A 21,337-nucleotide genomic window follows, 5' to 3' on the forward strand; every position below is an offset into this window, starting at 1 on the left:
AGGAAACGTGGCTCCAGGGCAGCCACGCAGACGTTGGCGGGGGGGCTGAGGAAACGTGGCTCGAGGGCAGCCACGCAGACGTTGGCGGGGGGCTGAGGAAACGTGGCTTGAGGGCAGCCACGCAGACATTGGCGGGGGGGGCTGAGGAAACGTGGCTCGAGGGCAGCCACGCAGACGTTGGCGGGGGGGCTGAGGAAACGTGGCTCCAGGGCAGCCACGCAGACATTGGCGGGGGGGCTGAGGAAACGTGGCTCGCGGGCAGCCACGCAGACATTGGCGGGGGGGCTGAGGAAATGTGGCTCCAGGGCAGCCATGCAGACGTTGGCGGGGGGGCTGAGGAAACGTGGCTCCAGGGCAGCTACGCAGACGTTGGCGGGGGGGCTGAGGAAACGTGGCTCCAGGGCAGCCACGCAGATGTTGGCGGGAGGGCATGTGGGTGCCTGTGGCCATGCTGCCGACTGGAAGGTGTAAATTGTCCCCAGCTGGAAGCAGCGGTGGGTGAGGACAGTCGGGGGCTCTGTAGCCAGGGCACAGGGGGTGTCCGTGGCACGGGGCTCTCGCCGGCCTGTGAGCCGCCCTCGTGGGGGCTGTGGCTGCAAAGCGCCCGTGGCCGCGGTGGCCGGGCCGGTGGTTCAGGGAGGTCGCTGGGGCTCTGAGTCTCCTTGGGACGCGGGGGTCTCTCTCCGGGGGGGGGCCCAGGCTGCGAGGAGGAGCCCCGGGCCGGAGAACCCCGCTGTCCGGTGCCGAGAGGCTGGGCCGCCTGGGCGGGGGTGCTCCTGTCCGGGCTGGGGGGGGTCTGTGGAGATTTGGGCCCGAGCTGTAGCAGGGAGTTTCGTAGGTGGGTGGGGGGGGGCAGTTTCTTTGGAGGTTGGGTCCATCAGTGAGCCAGGCTGGCAGGGAGGGGTCCCTGGCCTCCGTGTGTCGGGGGCTGGGGCCGGGCGACAGGGGAGGGTCCCTGGATGGGTCCCTGTCCCTGTCTCTGTCCCGTTCCCTCCCTCCGGGGCACCGGGCGCTGGCCGCTGCGGGAGACGGACACCGGGCTGGGCGGGTCTGGCTGCTCGGGCGTGATGAATATTGAGCCTGGAGAGCGGTAACCAGGGGGACCCTGGCGCTGCGCTGGGCCAGGGCCGTTCCCCACGGTCGTCGATGGTCTAGGAGGCTCGGAGCTTCGCCAGCGTGTGGCCAAAGGGCCCCTGGGCGTAGCAAGGGACGTCGCGACCCGGGGGCTGGCGCCACGAGGCCGACGTGCTCCCGGCTGGCGTCGCTGCGGCACGGGCCTTGGGGGGCCGCGTCTGGCCGCTGGGCCGGGGAACCCAACACGCCCCCAGGCCTCTGGGCCATCGGGCTGCGAGGCTGGAGGGAGACGAGACGGTCTCTGACCCAGCCTGCTCCTCAGAGGCCTCTCCCACGCGCCCCCCGGCCTGGCCAGACGAGAGCGGGAGGCGGGCGGGCGCGCTCGGCCCAAGCGACGGGGCTCTGCTCGGCCTGGCTCTCCAGGCCCCGTCTGACAAGCGCCGCCCCTCGCGGCTCAGCCTGGCTCCTCGCTCCCGCCCGGCAGCCCCGGCTTGGGCAGGCCGGCCGCACGGGGAGCAGCGCATGCCGTGGCCCGGGGCCTGGGCCAGCCGCCCGGCTGCCATGTGATCGGGGCCTGCAGCTGTCCAGTCAGTCACGCCCCCGCCCCTGCCCGGGGCTCGGGTTTATTTCTGCCGCGGAATGTGCCAGCCCCTCAGATTCTAGCAGGCTCCTGTGTCACACGCAGGCCGAGGCCGGGCCGGCCCGCGGGGTAAATATAGCACCGGCTGCGCTCCCCACGGCCCGGAGTGCTCAGGCCTCTGGCTAGCTCGGTTCCCCGGCCCGCCCTGCTCCAGCCGTGTGCAGGTCCCTGGCTCCGGATCCCTCTCGCGCCCGGAGACGCTGGGCTGAGGCAGAGCCCGGGGCTGGTGGGCACGGTGGCGGTGCCATGGTGCCCGGGGCGACCCCAAAGCCCCACGGGAGCGTCGCGGGGCCCGGGATGGGTCAGCGCATCCGTGCGCAGAGCAGAGCTGGAGGGCCAGGGAGGCCGGAGTCCACGTGTCCCAGCCTCAGCGGAGACCCGGCAGACACCATCGCAGGCCGAGGCTCATGGCAGAACGGAGTCCCTGGGGCCCACACACAGCCAGGTGCACGAGCCGGATGGCGCCACAGGCCAGCTCAGTGCTGGGCGTGAGCACAGACAAGAGGCTGCCACGACCAAGGCCAGAGTCACCCGCAAGCAGAAGTGGAGCGTCCAGGCAGCCACACATGGCGTAACCACCGGGGGCCCTCACGGCACTGCCGTGGGACACGTGGGCCCAGCCGGGTACTGCCAGGGGCGCTCATGGCGTTGCTGTGTGACACGTGGGCCCAGCCGAGTACTGCCGGGGTGCTCACGGCACTGCTGTGCGACACGTGGGCCCAGCTGGGTACTGCCGCGGTGCTCACGGCGCTGCTGTGTGACACGTGGGCCCAGCTGGGTACTGCCGGGGTGCTCACGGCGCTGCTGTGCGACACGTGGGCCCAGCCGGGCACTGCCAGGGGCGCTCACGGCGCTGCTGTGTGACACGTGGGCCCAGCCGGGTACTGCCGGGGTGCTCACGGCACTGCTGTGCGACACGTGGGCCCAGCCGGGCACTGCCAGGGGCGCTCACAGCGCTGCCGTGTGACACGTGGGCCCAGCCGGGCACTGCCAGGGGCACTCACGGCGCTGCCGTGCGACACGTGGGCCCAGCCGGGCACTGCCAGGGGCGCTCACGGCGCTGCCGTGCGACACGTGGGCCCAGCCGGGCACTGCCAGGGGCGCTCACGGCGCTGCCGTGCGACACGTGGGCCCAGCCGGGCGCTGCCAGGGGCGCGTGTAGCGGGAATACGTGGCACAGCAGCACTTGCTCATACAGACAGACAGACACTGTCCCACGCCCCGTGGCCAGCCGGCCGGTGACCGACATCCCAGCCATGGCAGGATGTCCCCAGTGTTAAGGCCAGGCCGCTCTGCTTTGTGCAGACTTCCTCGGGCTCTGCTCGGTTGCTGGCTCTGGTGGCGCTGTCCCTTCCCACTGGGCGTGGGGGCCACGCTCGGCCGGGTCTGGTGACAAGTGTTCGGTTCCGACTGGGGCCGGCCTGCCCCCAGCCGCCAGTTTGCCCTCGGCCTCCGTCCTGATGGGGACGCAGCATCTCGGGGACAGCCGAGGGCAGCCGCGCCCCTGGCCGCCGCACGGATGCTGCGTGCAGTCCTCGCTCGGGCACTCGGGCCAGGCCGTTACAGAGAAGCAGCAGGCCCATTCGGACAAGGTGCCACGTTGCCCTTAAGCCCCGTCACCGCCCCGGCCCTCCCTGGAGTCAGCTGTGGACACACTGGTCTGGCTGGGGCAGCGCGGGGGAGGGAAAGGCCCTTTCTGCTCCTGGAAGGGGGCTGCAGGGTACACTGAGGCAGGCCACTGTCCATAGCACTACATAGTTTCACGGCTGCAATACGACGCCCGTGGCACTGAGCCAGGCGCACAGCGAGTCCGGCAGGGCTGGGAACAGCCGGGGCAGCACAGCAGAGGCAGAGAAGGGCTCCCGGCCCTGCTCCTGGGGCCCGGAGGGGTGGGGGCACTGCCCAAAGCCCTGCCCGCAGGCCCGTGGGTTGTATCCTCTGGGCCCGGGTGTGAACAGCAGAGCGGCCAGGCCAGCCCAAAGGCCCATCCAGCCCAGTGTCCTGTCTGCTGCCAGTGGCCAGGCCCAGGTGCCCCGGAGGGAGGGATCACAACAGGGAATCTCTACAAAATCCCGTCGCCCATTCCCAGCCCCTGACAAACAGGCCAGGGACACCATCGCTGCCCAGCCTGGCTAAGAGCCATTGCTGGACCTGTCCTGCATGGATTTACCTGGCCCTTGTTTTACCCTGTTAGTCTGGTCTCCACAACACCCTCTGGCAGGGAGTTCCACAGGTTGGCTGTGCATTGCATGAAGAAAAACTCCCTTTGCTTTGCTGCCTGTTCATTTAACGTGGTGCCCCAAAGTTCTTGTGTTGCGGGAACAAGTCCATCACTTTCCCTTAGTCACTTTCTCCTCACCAGCCATGATTTTACAGCCCGCTGTCCTACCCCCGAGGCTCCTCTTCCCTAAGCTGAAACGTCCCCGTCTTTTCAGTCTCTCTTTGTAGGGCCCGTTCCAGCCCCTCCCCCTTCCTCTGCCACTGCCCAGAGCTGAGTTTTGAGATGAGGCGACTGCGGCGGGTCAGGGCCGGGGTGTTGGTGCTCGGGGCTTGCTGCACTGCGGGGGCTCTGGGCTGGGGCGTGGATTGCTAGTGTCCGTTCTAGTGCCTGACGTGTGCCAGCCCTGGCCCAGCACCGGGGGGCTCTGCCCGGCTGGCTGTGCTGGGGTGGGCTGGTGGCCCTGGCAGGCCGTGCGTGGAGCTGCGAGGACCCATGGCTGGAGGTGTCCCCGGGGCCGGGTGAGGGTATGTGAGGAGCTGCAGTGGCGCTGGCTGTGTGCATGGGGCAGGATGGTGTGAGTGGGGCTGGGGGAGCCAGACTGCTCGGGGGTGGTGTGGCCCTGCGAGGAGAACAGTGGGTGGGGACTGGAATAGGTGGGGGCAGGGGCCTGGCACAAGCAGGGGCTGGCAGGGGTGGGGGAAGGGGCTGGCACAGGCGGGGGCTGGCAGGGGTGGGGGAAGGGGCTGGCACAGGCAGGGGCTGGCAGGGGTGGGGGAAGGGGCTGGCACAGGCGGGGGCTGGCAGGGGTGGGGGAAGGCGCTGGCACAGGCAGGGGCTGGCAGGGGTGGGGGAAGGGGCTGGCACAGGCGGGGGCTGGCAGGGGTGGGGGAAGGGGCTGGCACAGGCGGGGGCTGGCAGGGGTGGGGATGGGGGAAGGGGCTGGCACAGGCGGGGGCTGGCAGGGGTGGGGATGGGGGAAGGGGCTGGCACAGGCGGGGGCTGGCAGGGGTGGGGATGGGGGAAGGGGCTGGCACAGGCGGGGGCCGGGTGGGGATGGGGATGTGGGAAGGGGCTGGCACAGGCGGGGGCCGGGTGGGGATGGGGGAAGGGGCCTGGCACAGGCGGGGGCCGGGTGGGGATGGGGGAAGGGGCTGGCTCAGGCGGGGGCCGGGTGGGGATGGGGGAAGGGGCTGGCTCAGGCGGGGCCCGGGTGGGGATGGGGGAAGGGGCCTGGCACAGGCGGGGGCCGGGTGGGGATGGGGGAAGGGGCCTGGCACAGGCGGGGGCCGGGTGGGGATGGGGGAAGGGGCTGGCTCAGGCGGGGGCCGGGTGGGGATGGGGGAAGGGGCCTGGCACAGGCGGGGGCCGGGTGGGGATGGGGGAAGGGGCCTGGCTCAGGCGGGGGCCGGGTGGGGATGGGGGAAGGGGCTGGCTCAGGCGGGGGCCGGGTGGGGATGGGGGAAGGGGCTGGCTCAGGCGGGGGCCGGGTGGGGATGGGGGAAGGGGCTGGCTCAGGCGGGGGCCGGGTGGGGATGGGGGAAGGGGCTGGCACAGGCGGGGGCCGGGCGGGGATGGGGGAAGGGGCTGGCACAGGCGGGGGCCGGGCGGGGATGGGGGAAGGGGCTGGCTCAGGCGGGGGCCGGGCGGGGATGGGGGAAGGGGCCTGGCTCAGGCGGGGGCCGGGCGGGGATGGGGGAAGGGGCCTGGCACAGGCGGGGGCCGGGCGGGGATGGGGGAAGGGGCCTGGCTCAGGCGGGGGCCGGGCGGGGATGGGGGAAGGGGCCTGGCTCAGGCGGGGGCCGGGCGGGGATGGGGGAAGGGGCCTGGCTCAGGCGGGGGCCGGGCGGGGATGGGGGAAGGGGCCTGGCTCAGGCGGGGGCCGGGCGGGGATGGGGGAAGGGGCTGGCTCAGGCGGGGGCCGGGCGGGGATGGGGGAAGGGGCCTGGCTCAGGCGGGGGCCGGGCGGGGATGGGGGAAGGGGCCTGGCACAGGCGGGGGCCGGGCGGGGATGGGGGAAGGGGCCTGGCACAGGCGGGGGCCGGGCGGGGATGGGGGAAGGGGCCTGGCACAGGCGGGGGCCGGGCGGGGATGGGGGAAGGGGCCTGGCACAGGCGGGGGCCGGGCGGGGATGGGGGAAGGGGCTGGCTCAGGCGGGGGCCGGGTGGGGATGGGGGAAGGGGCTGGCTCAGGCGGGGGCCGGGTGGGGATGGGGGAAGGGGCCTGGCACAGGCGGGGGCCGGGTGGGGATGGGGGAAGGGGCTGGCTTAGGCGGGGGCCGGGCGGGGATGGGGGAAGGGGCCTGGCACAGGCGGGGGCCGGGCGGGGATGGGGGAAGGGGCCTGGCACAGGCGGGGGCCGGGCGGGGATGGGGGAAGGGGCCTGGCTCAGGCGGGGGCCGGGTGGGGATGGGGGAAGGGGCCTGGCACAGGCGGGGGCCGGGTGGGGATGGGGGAAGGGGCCTGGCTCAGGCGGGGGCCGGGTGGGGATGGGGGAAGGGCCTGGCTCAGGCGGGGGCCGGGTGGGGATGGGGGAAGGGGCTGGCACAGGCGGGGGCCGGGTGGGGATGGGGGAAGGGGCTGGCTCAGGCGGGGGCCGGGTGGGGATGGGGGAAGGGGCTGGCTCAGGCGGGGGCCGGGTGGGGATGGGGGAAGGGGCCTGGCACAGGCGGGGGCCGGGTGGGGATGGGGGAAGGGGCTGGCTCAGGCGGGGGCCGGGTGGGGATGGGGGAAGGGGCTGGCACAGGCTGGGGCTGGCAGGGGTGGGGGAAGGGCCTGGCTCAGGCGGGGGCCAGGTGGGGATGGGGGAAGGGGCTGGCTCAGGCGGGGGCCGGGTGGGGATGGGGGAAGGGGCCTGGCACAGGCGGGGGCCGGGCGGGGATGGGGGAAGGGGCTGGCTTAGGCGGGGGCCGGGCGGGGATGGGGGAAGGGGCCTGGCACAGGCGGGGGCCGGGCGGGGATGGGGGAAGGGGCCTGGCACAGGCGGGGGCCGGGTGGGGATGGGGGAAGGGGCCTGGCTCAGGCGGGGGCCGGGTGGGGATGGGGGAAGGGGCCTGGCACAGGCGGGGGCCGGGTGGGGATGGGGGAAGGGGCCTGGCTCAGGCGGGGGCCGGGTGGGGATGGGGGAAGGGCCTGGCTCAGGCGGGGGCCGGGTGGGGATGGGGGAAGGGGCTGGCACAGGCGGGGGCCGGGTGGGGATGGGGGAAGGGGCTGGCTCAGGCGGGGGCCGGGTGGGGATGGGGGAAGGGGCTGGCTCAGGCGGGGGCCGGGTGGGGATGGGGGAAGGGGCCTGGCACAGGCGGGGGCCGGGTGGGGATGGGGGAAGGGGCCTGGCACAGGCGGGGGCCGGGTGGGGATGGGGGAAGGGGCTGGCACAGGCTGGGGCTGGCAGGGGTGGGGGAAGGGCCTGGCTCAGGCGGGGGCCAGGTGGGGATGGGGGAAGGGGCTGGCTCAGGTGGGGGCCGGGTGGGGATGGGGGAAGGGGCCTGGCACAGGCGAGGGCCGGGTGGGGATGGGGGAAGGGGCCTGGCACAGGCGAGGGCCGGGTGGGGATGGGGGAAGGGGCTGGCTCAGGCGGGGGCCGGGTGGGGATGGGGGAAGGGGCTGGCACAGGCGGGGGCCGGGTGGGGATGGGGGAAGGGGCCTGGCACAGGCGGGGGCCGGGTGGGGATGGGGGAAGGGGCTGGCTCAGGCGGGGGCCGGGTGGGGATGGGGGAAGGGGCTGGCACAGGCGGGGGCCGGGTGGGGTGGGGGAAGGGGCTGGCACAGGCGAGGGCCGGGTGGGGATGGGGGAAGGGGCTGGCACAGGCGGGGGCCGGGTGGGGATGGGGGAAGGGGCCTGGCACAGGCGGGGGCCGGGTGGGGATGGGGGAAGGGGCTGGCTCAGGCGGGGGCCGGGTGGGGATGGGGGAAGGGGCTGGCTCAGGCGGGGGCCGGGTGGGGATGGGGGAAGGGGCCTGGCACAGGCGGGGGCCGGGTGGGGATGGGGGAAGGGGCTGGCACAGGCGGGGGCCGGGTGGGGATGGGGGAAGGGGCCTGGCACAGGCGGGGGCCGGGTGGGGATGGGGGAAGGGGCTGGCTCAGGCGGGGGCCGGGTGGGGATGGGGGAAGGGGCCTGGCACAGGCGGGGGCCGGGTGGGGATGGGGGAAGGGCCTGGCACAGGCGGGGGCCGGGCGGGGATGGGGGAAGGGGCTGGCTCAGGCGGGGGCCGGGTGGGGATGGGGGAAGGGGCTGGCACAGGCGGGGGCCGGGTGGGGATGGGGGAAGGGGCTGGCTCAGGCGGGGGCCGGGTGGGGATGGGGGAAGGGGCCTGGCACAGGCGGGGGCCGGGCGGGGATGGGGGAAGGGGCTGGCTCAGGCGGGGGCCGGGTGGGGATGGGGGAAGGGGCTGGCTCAGGCGGGGGCCGGGTGGGGATGGGGGAAGGGGCTGGCTCAGGCGGGGGCCGGGCGGGGATGGGGGAAGGGGCTGGCTCAGGCGGGGGCCGGGCGGGGATGGGGGAAGGGGCCTGGCACAGGCGGGGGCCGGGTGGGGATGGGGGAAGGGGCCTGGCACAGGCGGGGGCCGGGTGGGGATGGGGGAAGGGGCCTGGCACAGGCGGGGGCCGGGTGGGGATGGGGGAAGGGGCTGGCTCAGGCGGGGGCTGGCGAGGGTGGGGGAAGGGGCTGGCACAGGCGGGGGCCGGGTGGGGATGGGGGAAGGGGCTGGCACAGGCGGGGGCTGGCAGGGGCGGGGGGCAGGGCTGGCCATGGGGCCAAATGCAGGGCCAGCCCGTCCCCAAGGCAGGTGCCACGGGCAGAGGGGAAGAGCCGCCCCTCCCCCCAGCTCTCCGGGCACCCGGCCTGCCCCGGCTTCTGGGGTGGGGAGACCCCCGCTCCTGCCCTGCCCCCTCCCCCCACTTTCCTCCCGTGCCTCCCCCTCCCCCTCCCCCCGTGTGTCGGGGGCGGAGGCAGCGCCCCCCGCTCGCGGCTCCCTGCGCACGCTCGGCGGCTGGCTCGGGGCGCGGCCGGGGAGCCGAGCCGGGCCGAGCCGGGCCGGGCCGGGCCATGCCGAAGCGCTGGGGCAAGTCGCGGTTCCAGGTGAGGCCGCGGCCGGGCGCTCTCCAGGGTGCTGCGCGGGGCCGGGATGGCGCCCGAGGCCCTTCCCCCCCTCCCCCGGCCGGGCGCCGCGGACAGAGCCGGCCCCGGGGTCCCCGCTGGCTGGGCCGCGGCCCGGGGGCGGCCGGACACTGCCGGAGGGCCTGGCAGAGCAGGCGGGTGCGCAAGCCCCTGGGCCTCCCGCGCCCAGGGAGGGGAAACTGAGGCAGGGCGCGGGGAGGGTCTTTGCCCCGCCCTCTGGCCTCGGCACCCCGCCCCCGCGCGCTGGGCCCTGCGGCCGTCCAAGGCCCTGGCCCAGGGCGGCCAGGCACGAGGATGCATGGGGGGTGGGGTTCAGCCCCATCCCCAGCTCCGCCCTGGGCCCAGCCCGGCTCCTAGAGGGGGATCTCGCCCTCAGCGGCCTCCAGGGCCCAGCCCCTCCCTGGCAGGTGTGTCCGACCGGCTCTTCCATATCCCCAGGGACGGAGACTCCACAGCCCCCGGCAGCGTGTCCCAGTGTCACCCCTCGACGGGCCCTAGTGTCCAACCCACACCTCCCTGCTTGCCCTGGGCAGGGCAGGGCTGGGCCCGGGGGCAGAGCTGGCCTGCGCAGGGCCCGGGCTGTGGGGGGGAGGGGTTTGCTAGGGCGGCTGCCAGGCCTGGCGCTGGCTGTGGCTCCCCAGCCCCGGGGCGGGTGGCAGGGCAGGGCTGGGCCCGGGGGCAGAGCTGGCCTGCGCAGGGCCCGGGCTGTAGGGGGGGGGGGTTGCTAGGGCGGCTGCCAGGCCTGGCGCTGGCTGTGGCTCCCCAGCCCCGGGGCGGGTGGCAGGGCAGCCGTGGGGGAGCCAGGAACGTGCCCTCGACTGCGTGTTCATGTGCCAAGGGCGGGACGATCCATCGCCAGGGAGCGGGTCTGCTCATCCGTCTTCCTGGGCCTGGAGCCGGGCTCCCAGCCAGCGGGGAGGGAGCCCAGAGCACATGCCAAGGCTGCCGGGCCACCACGGGCTCCCTGCACAGGCCGGCCCAGCAGCGTTGCCAGCGCAGAGCCGGGCAGTGGAAGGGGCCGGGGTGGAGGCTCCGCCAGGCCGGGGAGCGGTCCCGGGGGGGTTGCCCCGTCACCCCTGTGCCTCGCATTGCAGGCAGGGCCAGGAGCCGCTGGCTGCCCGGCTTGCAGTGTGGCCGGGCCAGTCCGTTGCCGTGTCCTGGCGAGCCGCCGGTCTCCCTCTCCGATGTGCCACTGGCCCCTTCAGCTGCCGGCCCAGAGACACGGGAAACGGCCTGGCCGTGCCGGGCTCGCACCCACCCTGCAGCCGCTGCGCCACCCCGGGAGGGAGCCGCGACCCGTCCTTGCTGCTGCCCAGGGCAGTCTGTGTGTGTGGCTTCCAACAGCCGCCCCAGAGCCACACGTGGCCAGGGAGCCGTGGCTGGGCCCAGCCTGCCAGGGAGCAGCCACTCGGTGGCCAACCCGTCCTGCACCGTGCCCCCCTCCCGTCCCCGGTTCTGCGCTGCTGCCACCGTGAGCACGTGGTGCCTGACGTTGGCTCAGGGTCCTTGATATGAGAGGGAAGCCGGGAAGGGCCAGGACCTGACCCCCGCGGGAGCCTGCACCCAGCCACTCGACAACGTGATCCCCTCGAGTCCCAGCCAGGGCCCAGTCAGCTGGATGTGCATGTGCGCTGGGCGGCGTCGATCGGGGGTGTGGGTCTGGGCGGCGTCGATCGGGGATGTGGGGCTGGGCGGCGTCGATCGGGGGTGTGGGGCTGGGCGGCGTCGATCGGGGATGTGGGGCTGGGCGGCGTCGATTGGGGGTGTGGGGCTGGGCGTCGTCGATCGGGGGTGTGGGGCTGGGCGGCGTCGATCGGGGGTGTGGGGCTGGGCGGCGTCGATCGGGGGTGTGGGGCTGGGCGGCGTCGATCGGGGATGTGGGGCTGGGCGGCGTCGATCGGGGGTGTGGGGCTGGGCGGCGTCGATCAGGGGGGTGGGTGCCGGGCCGGCGTCGATCCAGGGTGTGGGCACTGGGCTGGCCGGCGTCAGTCTGGGACATGGGCCGGTGTCAATCTGGTGTGTGGGAGCTGGGTTGGCGTTGATACAGGGCATGGGCGCCAGGCCGACTTCGATCTAGTGTGTGGGCACCAGCCCAGCATTGATCCGGGGCGTGGGTGCCGGGCCGGCGTTGATCCGGGGCGTGGGTGCCGGGCCGGCGTTGATCCGGGGCGTGGGTGCCGGGCCGGCGTTGTTCCGGGGCGTGGGTGCCGGGTTGGCGTTGTTCCGGGGCGTGGGTGCCGGGCCGGCGTTGATCCGGGGCGTGGGTGCCGGGCCGGCGTTGATCCGGGGCGTGGGTGCCGGGCCGGCGTTGATCCGGGGCGTGGGTGCCGGGCCGGCGTTGATCCGGGGCGTGGGTGCCGGGCCGGCGTTGATCCGGGGCGTGGGTGCCGGGCCGGCGTTGTTCCGGGGCGTGGGTGCCGGGTTGGCGTTGTTCCGGGGCGTGGGTGCCGGGCCGGCGTTGATCCGGGGCGTGGGTGCCGGGCCGGCGTTGATCCGGGGCGTGGGTGCCGGGCCGGCGTTGATCCGGGGCGTGGGTGCCGGGCCGGCGTTGATCCGGGGCGTGGGTGCCGGGCCGGCGTTGATCCGGGGCGTGGGTGCCGGGCCGGCGTTGATCCGGGGCGTGGGTGCCGGGCCGGCGTTGATCGGGGCGTGGGTGCCGGGCCGGCGTTGATCGGGGCGTGGGTGCCGGGCCGGCGTTGATCCGGGGCGTGGGTGCCGGGCCGGCGTTGATCCGGGCGTGGGCGCTGGGCCGGTGTTGTTCTGGGGTGTGGGTGCTGGGCCGGCGTTGATCCGGGCGTGGGTGCCGGGTTGGCGTTGATCCGGGCGTGGGTGCCGGGCCAGCGTTGTTCCGGGGTGTGGGTGCTGGGCCGGCGTTGATCCGGGGCGTGGGTGCCGGGCCGGCGTTGATCCGGGCGTGGGTGCCGGGTTGGCGTTGATCCGGGCGTGGGTGCCGGGTTGGCGTTGATCCGGGGTGTGGGTGCCGGGCCGGCGTTGTTCCGGGGCGTGGGTGCCGGGCCGGCGTTGATCCGGGGCGTGGGTGCCGGGTTGGCATTGATCCGGGCGTGGGTGCCGGGCCGGCGTTGTTCCGGGGCGTGGGTGCCGGGCCGGCGTTGTTCCGGGGCGTGGGTGCCGGGCCGGCGTTGTTCCGGGGCGTGGGTGCCGGGTCGGCGTTGATCCGGGCGTGGGCGCTGGGCCGGCGTTGTTCCGGGGCGTGGGTGCCGGGCCGGCGTTGATCCGGGGCGTGGGTGCCGGGTTGGCGTTGATCCGGGTGTGGGTGCCGGGCCGGCGTTGTTCCGGGGTGTGGGTGCTGGGCCGGCGTTGATCCGGGGCGTGGGTGCCGGGCCGGCGTTGATCCGGGCATGGGTGCCGGGCCGGCGTTGATCCGGGCATGGGTGCCGGGTTGGCGTTGATCCGGGCGTGGGTGCCGGGTTGGCGTTGATCCGGGGTGTGGGTGCCGGGCCGGCGTTGTTCCGGGGCGTGGGTGCCGGGCCGGCGTTGATCCGGGGCGTGGGTGCCGGGTTGGCATTGATCCGGGCGTGGGTGCCGGGCCGGCGTTGTTCCGGGGCGTGGGTGCCGGGCCGGCGTTGTTCCGGGGTGTGGGTGCTGGGCCGGCGTTGTTCCGGGGCGTGGGTGCCGGGCCGGCGTTGATCCGGGGCGTGGGTGCTGGGCCGGCGTTGTTCCGGGGCGTGGGTGCCGGGCCGGCGTTGATCCGGGGCGTGGGTGCTGGGCCGGCGTTGTTCCGGGGCGTGGGTGCCGGGCCGGCGTTGTTCCGGGGCGTGGGTGCCGGGCCGGCGTTGATCCGGGCGTGGGTGCCGGGTTGGCATTGATCCGGGGCGTGGGTGCCGGGCCGGCGTTGATCTGGGGCGTGGGTGCCGGGCCGGCGTTGATCCGGGCGTGGGTGCTGGGCCGGCGTTGATCCGGGCGTGGGTGCCGGGCCGGCGTTGATCCGGGCGTGGGTGCCGGGCCGGCGTTGATCCGGGCGTGGGTGCCGGGCCGGCGTTGATCCGGGCGTGGGTGCCGGGTTGGCGTTGTTCCGGGCGTGGGTGCCGGGTTGGCGTTGATCCGGGCGTGGGTGCCGGGTTGGCGTTGTTCCGGGCGTGGGTGCCGGGCCGGCGTTGTTCCGGGGCGCGGGTGCCGGGTTGGCGTTGTTCCGGGCGTGGGTGCCGGGCCGGCGTTGTTCCGGGGCGTGGGTGCTGGGTTGGCGTTGATCCGGGCGTGGGTGCCGGGCCGGCGTTGTTCCGGGGCGCGGGTGCCGGGTTGGCGTTGATCCGGGCGTGGGTGCCGGGCCGGCGTTGATCCGGGCGTGGGTGCCGGGTTGGCGTTGTTCCGGGCGTGGGTGCTGCGTCCATTCGTGCTATTTTGCGGGTTTAGGGAAAGGGCCTGGGGCTGTTTCCGCCGCGCTCCGAGCTCTGCCATGTTAGGCCTGCGCCAGCTCGCCAGCCCCAGGTCGCGAGTGCGTCCGACCGGCTCTGGTGCCATCACCCCCGAGTGCTCTGCCTTCGTTGCACCTCAGTCTCTCCCCGCTGCCGGCTGCCCCCCGCAGGCCCCCCGGCTCCGCTGGGCCGGCTGCCCCGGTGGCCAGTGGGCTCCTAGCTGTCTCCATAGGGGCTGTGGGCGGGTGTGGGGCACGGGAGCATTTTCTCCGGGCATGTAGCTCTCGGCCAAACGGCTGGTGCTGGAGAGCGGGGGCATCGCCCGCACCAGGGCCTCGAGCGCCTGGTGGTGGAGACGTCTCTGGTGACGCCTCTGGGCCTGTCCCTGCGGCCTGTGCATTTGGCAGCAGGCGGGGGCTGGGCACTGGGTCGTCCAAAGGGCGGTGCCAAGCCTGGGGCAGACCCACTGCGCTCCAGGCCCCGCCTCTGCCCCCCTCCTCCACCCGTGCCCCAGCGGTGTGGCCTGGATTAGCGGGGTCTGGCCCAGCCTCGCCTGCTCCCCGGCTCTCCAGCACCCGCGCTGAGTGCAGGGCCACTGGGGGGCACACGGGGGCTGAAGCTCCGGCTTTGCTAGCTGGGGTGGGCTCGGTGCGCCCCATCGGGAGGGGGGCCGGGCACCAGGGCAGCTCTGCACCTTGTGGGCACTGCAGAGTGCACCCAGCTGAGGGCCGGGGCCCAGGGCCCAGGGCTCTGCTCCCTGCACAGCACGCAGACAGCACCCCTGAAAGGGCACGAACAGACTCCACCAGCCGGTAGAACAGAGGTGGTTTATTTCCTCTCCAGGATACAGCACAGCACAGATGTCACCAGGCTACAGGGCAGGCCTAGGATGCCTCAGCCCCCCTTGAGATGGGGGGGGGTCTCGGCTTCTAAACCCCCCAGCCTGTTGCTGAGGCTGCTTCCTCCATGCTCCCAGACAGACACTAACTAACGCTCCTCCAGCCCTGCCCCCCAGCCAGGGCAGCATCCACCTTCCTTTGGTTCTCCCCATGGGGGGTAGCTGGTCAGACCGGTTGAGAGACCCTCTTTGCATAGTGACTCACCCCCTGCCCTGCTGGGCTGTGGTACCAGCGGCAGCCAGTGGGGGTTACCACAGACCCATAGAAACCAGCAAGTTCCCCCCCACTACGTCACAGATACACACACACATGGCGAAGGGATGTACATGCACATGTGCCCAGCTACATGCATCAGGTAATTGCGTGTGCACGTGAGTGTGGTACGGGTGCATACGGTGCAGGGATGCACATGCACACGTGCCTATCTATGTTCATCAGTAACAGTAACAGGCACATACAGCAATGGGATGCACATGTACGTGTACCCTGCTACGTGCACCGGTATCTGTACATGCACATGGATGTGGTACACGAGCACACAGCACAGGGATGCACATGCACGTGTCCCCAGAACACACAGCGATGTAATGTGCACAAGCGTGTCACAGGCCCTGCCGACACTGGTTCCGGCCAGCCTTAACTTCGGTTCAGGGTCCGCTCAGTGTGGACGTGCTATTTTGAAATAGATTTTGTGTGTAGATGCGTTATTTCGAATTAGCTTAATTCAAATGAACTTTTTCAAATTAAGTTAATTTGAATTAACACTGTAATGTAGACGTACCCTAGGAGGGGAGGCTGAAGGAATTGGGCTTGTTTAGTTTGGAAAGGAGCAGACTGAGTGGGGACAGGAGAGCAGTTTTCAAGTATCTAAGGGTCTGTCTACACTAGCCCCCTAGTTCGAACCAGGGTGGTTAATGCAGGCAACCGGAGCTGCAAATGAAGCCTGGGATTTGAATTTCCCAGACTTCATTTGCATAAAGCCGGGCGCCGCCATTTTTAAATGTCTGCTAGTGCGGACTCCGTGCCCGCGGCTACACGCGGCTCCACGCGGCACGGACTAGGTAGTTCGGACTAGGCTTCCGTGTAGCCGCGGGCACGGAGTCCGCACTAGCGGACATTTAAAAATGGTGCCAGCCGGCTTTATGCAAATGAAGCCCGGGAAATTCAAATCCCAGGCTTCATTTGCAACTCCGGTTGCCTACATTAACCACCCTAGTTCGAACTAGGGGGCTAGTGTAGACAGACCCTAAAAGGGTGTCACAGGGAGGAGGGAGAAAACTTGTTCCCCTTGGCCCCTGAGGACAGGACAAGAAGCAATGGGCTTGAACTGCAGCAGGGGAGGTTGAGGTTGGACGTTAGGAAACACGTCCCGCCTGGCAGGGGGTGACACTGGGATAAATTGCCTGGGGGGGGGGTGGAATCCCCATCTCTGGGGATACGGAAGAGCCGTTGGACACACCCCTGCCAGGGATGGGCCAGACCAGCGGTTCCCAAACTTTCTGGCATCACGCCCCCTTTTTTGATTTTTGAAAAACCCTCCCCCCTCCCCCACCAAATAGCAGCAAAACTTGTTGAGCAAAGCCATGGGCTAGCCGGTGCCAGGTCCTGCTCCGAGGGCAGGGACTCCCGCGGGGCTCTGTGGCCGGGGCCCCTGGCCGGCGCAGGCTCTCTGCGGAGCTCTGGCTCCGGGGTAATGCTCGTCTCCGTTCCTTTGCAGAAAAGCGGCCACGTGCGGCGGTTCGGGCGCTTCACGCATGGTGCGTTGTTCCTGGGACCCGTCTCCCCCCAGCCCCGCTCTGCTGGCAGCCAGGACTTGCAATGGGGCGCCCAGGCTGGGCTCTGGCAGGGAGCGACCCCTCTGCCCGGCGGGAACCAAGGGGCACTGCGCAGCCCCGCAGCTCCCGAGGGAGTGGGCCCGCAGGCCCTGTTGCTGCCCCAGCGCGGAGCCATGTGGCCGAGGGGCTGCTGGGCAGGGCCGGGGCTGGTGCTTGGGCTGCATGTGCCCGTGTAGGGCACGTGGGCAGAGCTGGGGGGGCAGCTCCCTGGAAGCGGGGAGGCTGGGGCCAGGTGGGGCAGGGCGGCCTGTGTGTCATCTCCCATCCCGGCTGCCTGGGGTGACTGGGCAGGGTTGTGGCGGGAGGTGGATAGCGGGGCTGGCGGGCAGGTCTGGGGGCTGGTGCTGCCGGGGCCATGCTGGGGTCATACTGTGCCGGGGTTGTGCCATGCTGTGATGTACTGTGCTGTGCCATGCCAGGGTCGTGCCATACCATGCCGTACTGTGGTCGTGCCGTGCTGTGCTGCACCATGGTAGTGCCGTACGGTGCTGGGCTCATGCCGTGCTGTGCCGTACTGTGGTCATGCCATACCGTGCCGGGGTCGTGCCATGCTGTGCCATACTGTGGTTGTGCTGTGCTGTGCCACGCCATGGTAGTGCCGTATCGTGCCGGGGTCGTGCCATGCTGTGCCATACTGTGGTTGTGCTGTGCTGTGCTGTGCCACGCCATGGTAGTGCCGTATCGTGCCGGGGTCGTGCCATGCTGTGCCGTACTATGGTTTTGCTGTGCTGTGCCATGCCATGGTTGTGCCATACCATGCTGAGGTCGTGCCATGCTGTGCCGTGCCATGGTAGTGCCATATTGTGCCGGGGTCATGCCATGCTGTGCCGTACTATGGTCATGCTGTGCTGTGCCACGCCATGGTAGTGCCGTGCTGTGCCATACTGTGGTTGTACCGTGCCATACTGTGGTCTTGCCGTGCTTTGCTGTGCTGTAGTTGCGCCATACCATGCTGGGGTCATGTAGTGCTGTAATGTGGTCTCGCCGTGCTGTGCCATGCCATGGTTGTGCCATACCATACCGGGGTCATGCTGTGCCGTGCTGTACTGTGGTCTTGCCGTGCTGTGCCGTGCCATGCTGTACTGTGGTCTCGCCATGGTTGTGCCGTGCCGTACTGTAGTCTCGCCATGCTGTGCCGTGCCATGGTTGTGCCGTGCCATGCCGTACTGTGGTCTTGCCGTGCCATGGTTGTGCCGTACCATGCTGGGGTCATGCCATGCCGTGCCATGGTTGTGCTATGCTGTGCCGTGCCATGGTTGTGCCGTACCATGCTGGGGTCGTGCCGTGCCATGGTTGTGCCATGCCGTGCCGTGCTGTGGTAGTACCGTACCATGCCATACTGTGATCTCGCCATGGTTGTGCCGTGCCATGCCGTACTGTGGTCTTGCCGTGCTGTGCCATGCCGTACTGTGGTCTTGCCGTGCCATGGTTGTGCCGTACCATGCTGGGGTCATGCCATGGTTGTGCTATGCTGTGCCGTGCCATGGTTGTGCCGTACCACGCTGGGGTTGTGCCATGCCGTGCCATGGTTGTGCCATGCCGTGCCGTGCTGTGGTAGTACCGTACCATGCCATACTGTGATCTCGCCATGGTTGTGCCGTGCCGTACTGTGGTCTCGCCATGCTGTGCCGTTCCACGCTGGGGTCATGCCGTGCTGTGCTGTGGTAGTACCGTACCATGCCATACTGTGATCTCGCCATGGTTGTGCCGTGCCGTGGTTGTGCTGTACCACGCTGGGGTCGTGCCGTGCTGTGCCATGGTTGTGCCGTGCCATGCCGTACTGTGGTCTCACCATGCTGTGCCGTACCACGCTGGGGTCGTGCCGTGCCGTGGTTGTGCCATGCCGTGCCGTGCTGTGGTAGTGCCGTACCATGCCGTACTGTGATCTCGCCATGGTTGTGCCGTGCTGTGGTTGTGCCGTACCACGCTGGGGTCGTGCCGTGCCGTGCCATGGTTGTGCCGTGCCATGCCGTACTGTGGTCTCGCCATGCTGTGCCGTACCACGCTGGGGTCGTGCCGTGCCATGGTTGTGCCATGCCGTGCCGTGCTGTGGTAGTGCCGTACCGTGCCGTACTGTGATCTCGCCATGGTTGTGCCGTGCCGTACTGCGCCATGGGCTCTTTGAAGGGCTCTTCGCCCTTTTCTCCGAACTCCAGCCTGCTGCATTGTGGCCCTGGGAGATGCTCTGAGCCCTCAGCCCAGCTGTTGCTCCCGGCCTGGGCTGCAGTGACAGGCCCGGGGTCCGTGTCTGCCCCAGCCCCCCTCAGCCCCATGGCCCCCCCTGCCTGGCTCCTGGCCCCTGCCAGCAGGGCTGCCCTTCCTCGCTCAGCGCAAGGCCTGGGCTGCCCAGTCCCTCGGGCAGCTCCCGGATTGGCTTGGCCGTATGTGAAGCCACACGGCTCGCCAGGGCCATGCCCTGCTCCCCTCAGCCCAGGGCAGAGCCACTGCCAGGCAGGAAGGCAGAGGGGCCGTAGCCCAGGGAAGCTGCAGCCCCATGCGCTGTAGAGACGGAGACGCGGGGGCGTCTAGGTGTGTCGGGGGAACTGGGAGCGCGCACGTGCTGCGGGAGGAGCCCTGCTAGGGCTCATGCCGAGGGGCAGAGGAGGCCCAAAGGGTGGCAGGGGGCTGCAGGAGGCTCCTGCTCCCAGCCCCCCCGGCCCCCCCTTCCCGTGGGACCCGACCCGGTGCCCCCGCCAGGCTGCCTGCAGCACGGCCGGCTGGGCTGCTAACCCGCGCTGATGTCTCTCTCTCCCTTGCTGCCCCGATGGAAGCGAAGTTTTCCGCTCCTGCAGGAAGCAAAGTTACGGTAGGAAACCCCTTGGGCTCCCCCCTGCCCTGGGCCGCACAGCTCCCCCCCCCCCCGCTGCCCCTCGTCCCTGACGGCTCCCCACTGCCCCTCGTCCCGTGTGGCTCCCCCCCCCGCTGCCCCTCGTCCCGTGTGGCTCCCCCCCCCCGCTGCCCCTCGTCCCGTGTGGCTTCCCCCCCCGCTGCCCCTCGTCCCGTGTGGCTTCCCCCCCCGCTGCCCCTCGTCCCGTGTGGCTCCCCCCCCCCGCTGCCCCTCGTCCCGTGTGGCTCCCCCCCCCCCCGCTGCCCCTCGTCCCGTGTGGCTTCCCCCCCCGCTGCCCCTCATCCCGTGTGGCTCCCCCCCCCGCTGCCCCTCATCCCGTGTGGCTCCCCCCCCCGCTGCCCCTCATCCCGTGTGGCTCCCCCCCCCCACTGCCCCTCATCCCGTGTGGCTCCCCCCCCCGCTGCCCCTCGTCCCTGACGGCTCCCCCCCCCCACTGCCTCTCGTCCCTGACGGCTCCCCGCTGCCCCTCGTCCCGTGTGGCTCCCCCGCCTCCGATGCCCCTCGTCCCGTGTGGCTCCCCCGCCTCCGCTGCCCCTCGTCCCTGACGGCTCCCCACTGCCCCTCGTCCCGTGTGGCTCCCCCGCCCCCGCTGCCCCTCGTCCCGTGTGGCTCCCCGCTGCCCCTCGTCCCGTGTGGCTCCCCCGCCCCCGCTGCCCCTCGTCCCGTGTGGCTCCCCCCCCCGCTGCCCCTCGTCCCGTGTGGCTCCCCCCCCCCGCTGCCCCTCGTCCCGTGTGGCTCCCCCGCCCCCGCTGCCCCTCGTCCCTGACGGCTCCCCGCTGCCCCTCGTCCCGTGTGGCTTCCCCCCCCGCTGCCCCTCGTCCCTGACGGCTCCCCGCTGCCCCTCGTCCCGTGTAGCTCCCCCCCCCCCGCTGCCCCTCATCCCGTGTGGCTCCCCCCCCCACTGCCCCTCATCCCGTGTGGCTCCCCCCCCCGCTGCCCCTCGTCCCTGACGGCTCCCCCCCCCCCACTGCCCCTCATCCCGTGTGGCTTCCCCCCCCCGCTGCCCCTCGTCCCGTGTGGCTTCCCCCCCACTGCCCCTCATCCCATGTGGCTTCCCCCCCCCGCTGCTCCTCGTCCTGTGTGGCTTCCCCCCCCCACTGCCCCTCATCCCGTGTGGCTTCCCCCCCCACTGCCCCTCATCCCGTGTGGCTTCCCCCCCCCACTGCCCCTTGTCCCGTGTGGCTCCCCCCCCCCACTGCCCCTCGTCCCGTGTGGCTTCCCCCCCCCCCGCTGCCCCTCATCCCGTGTGGCTTCCCCCTCCCCACTGCCCCTCGTCCCGTGTGGCTTCCCCCCCCCCCCGCTGCCCCTCGTCCCGTGTGGCTTCCCCCCCCCCACTGCCCCTCATCCCGTGTGGCTCCCCCCCCCACTGCCCCTCGTCCCGTGTGGCTCCCCCCCACACTGCCCCTCGTCCCGTGTGGCTTCCCCCCCCCCCGCTGCCCCTCGTCCCGTGTGGCTCCCCCCCCCGCTGCCCCTCGTCCCTGACATCCCCCCTCACTGCCCTTTGTCCCGCATGGCCCCCGCAGGCCGCGCTGCTCCTGTGGCTCCTGGCGCGGCTTCCTCTCCTCTGCTGTGCCCAGGCCTGTCCCCAGCTCAGGCTGCTGGGTTCTGCCTGCCTGGCGCTCGCCCCGCAGCGCTGGCCGGGCTGGGCCGTGGGGTTCCCGGGCCCCCCCCACCCAGCCCCCTCAGCGCCTGCATCTCTCTGCCAGACTCGGAGACCGGCGAGGACGACGCCAGCGAGCGCCAGGAGGCGCGGCGCAGCCAGGCCCGGGATGAGACGCCCTACAGCTCCCCCACAGGTGAGCGGGGGCGGGGCGGGGCCCGGCCAGGTGAGCGGGGGCGGGGCGGGGCGGGGCCCGGCCAGGTGAGCGGGCGGGGCCCGGCCAGGTGAGTGGGGGCAGGGCCCAGCCAGGTGAGTGGGGGCGGGGCCCGGCCAGGTGAGGGGGGCGGGGCCCGGCCTGGTGAGCGGGGGTAGGGCCTGGCCAGGTGAGGGGGCGGGGCCCGGCCAGGTGAGCGGGGGCGGGGCCCGGCCAGGTTAGGGGGGGGGCAGGGCCCAGCCAGGTGAGGGGGGGCGGGGCACTGTCTGCGCAGCACGTCCTTCGACCCCCCTGCCGGGACGGCGCGCCCCCGGGGTGGCGGAACAGCAGGCGCCCCAGGACCCCGACATCTGCCCAGTGGACGTAGCCATGCCAGGTGGGCTCAGCGGAAGCCAAGTGGCAAAACGGGGGGAACTGACCTTGTGTCACGGGGGTGGGGAGCCCCCCGCACACAGAGGGGTCCCAGCCAGCAGGGAGCGCAGGGGGGTTCTTGGTCCCAAGGACTCAGCGCGGCGCAGGGA

General features: G+C 72.1%; 1 protein-coding gene across 1 annotated transcript in view; it reads left to right on the forward strand.

Moving 5' to 3' along the window:
* The window catches only part of SPEG (striated muscle enriched protein kinase), a 91,076-nt gene that overhangs the window by 13,644 nt on the left and 56,095 nt on the right, over positions 1-21,337 (forward strand). Inside the window, exons 2-3 of the mRNA XM_075917697.1 lie at positions 18,931-18,960; positions 20,709-20,798. Coding sequence (XP_075773812.1) covers positions 18,931-18,960; positions 20,709-20,798 — 120 coding nt within the window. The remainder of the gene's footprint in view (positions 1-18,930; positions 18,961-20,708; positions 20,799-21,337) is intronic.

Source organism: Pelodiscus sinensis, unplaced genomic scaffold (genome assembly GCF_049634645.1).
Source record: "Pelodiscus sinensis isolate JC-2024 unplaced genomic scaffold, ASM4963464v1 ctg97, whole genome shotgun sequence".
In the NCBI taxonomy this organism is placed as follows: domain Eukaryota; kingdom Metazoa; phylum Chordata; order Testudines; family Trionychidae; genus Pelodiscus; species Pelodiscus sinensis.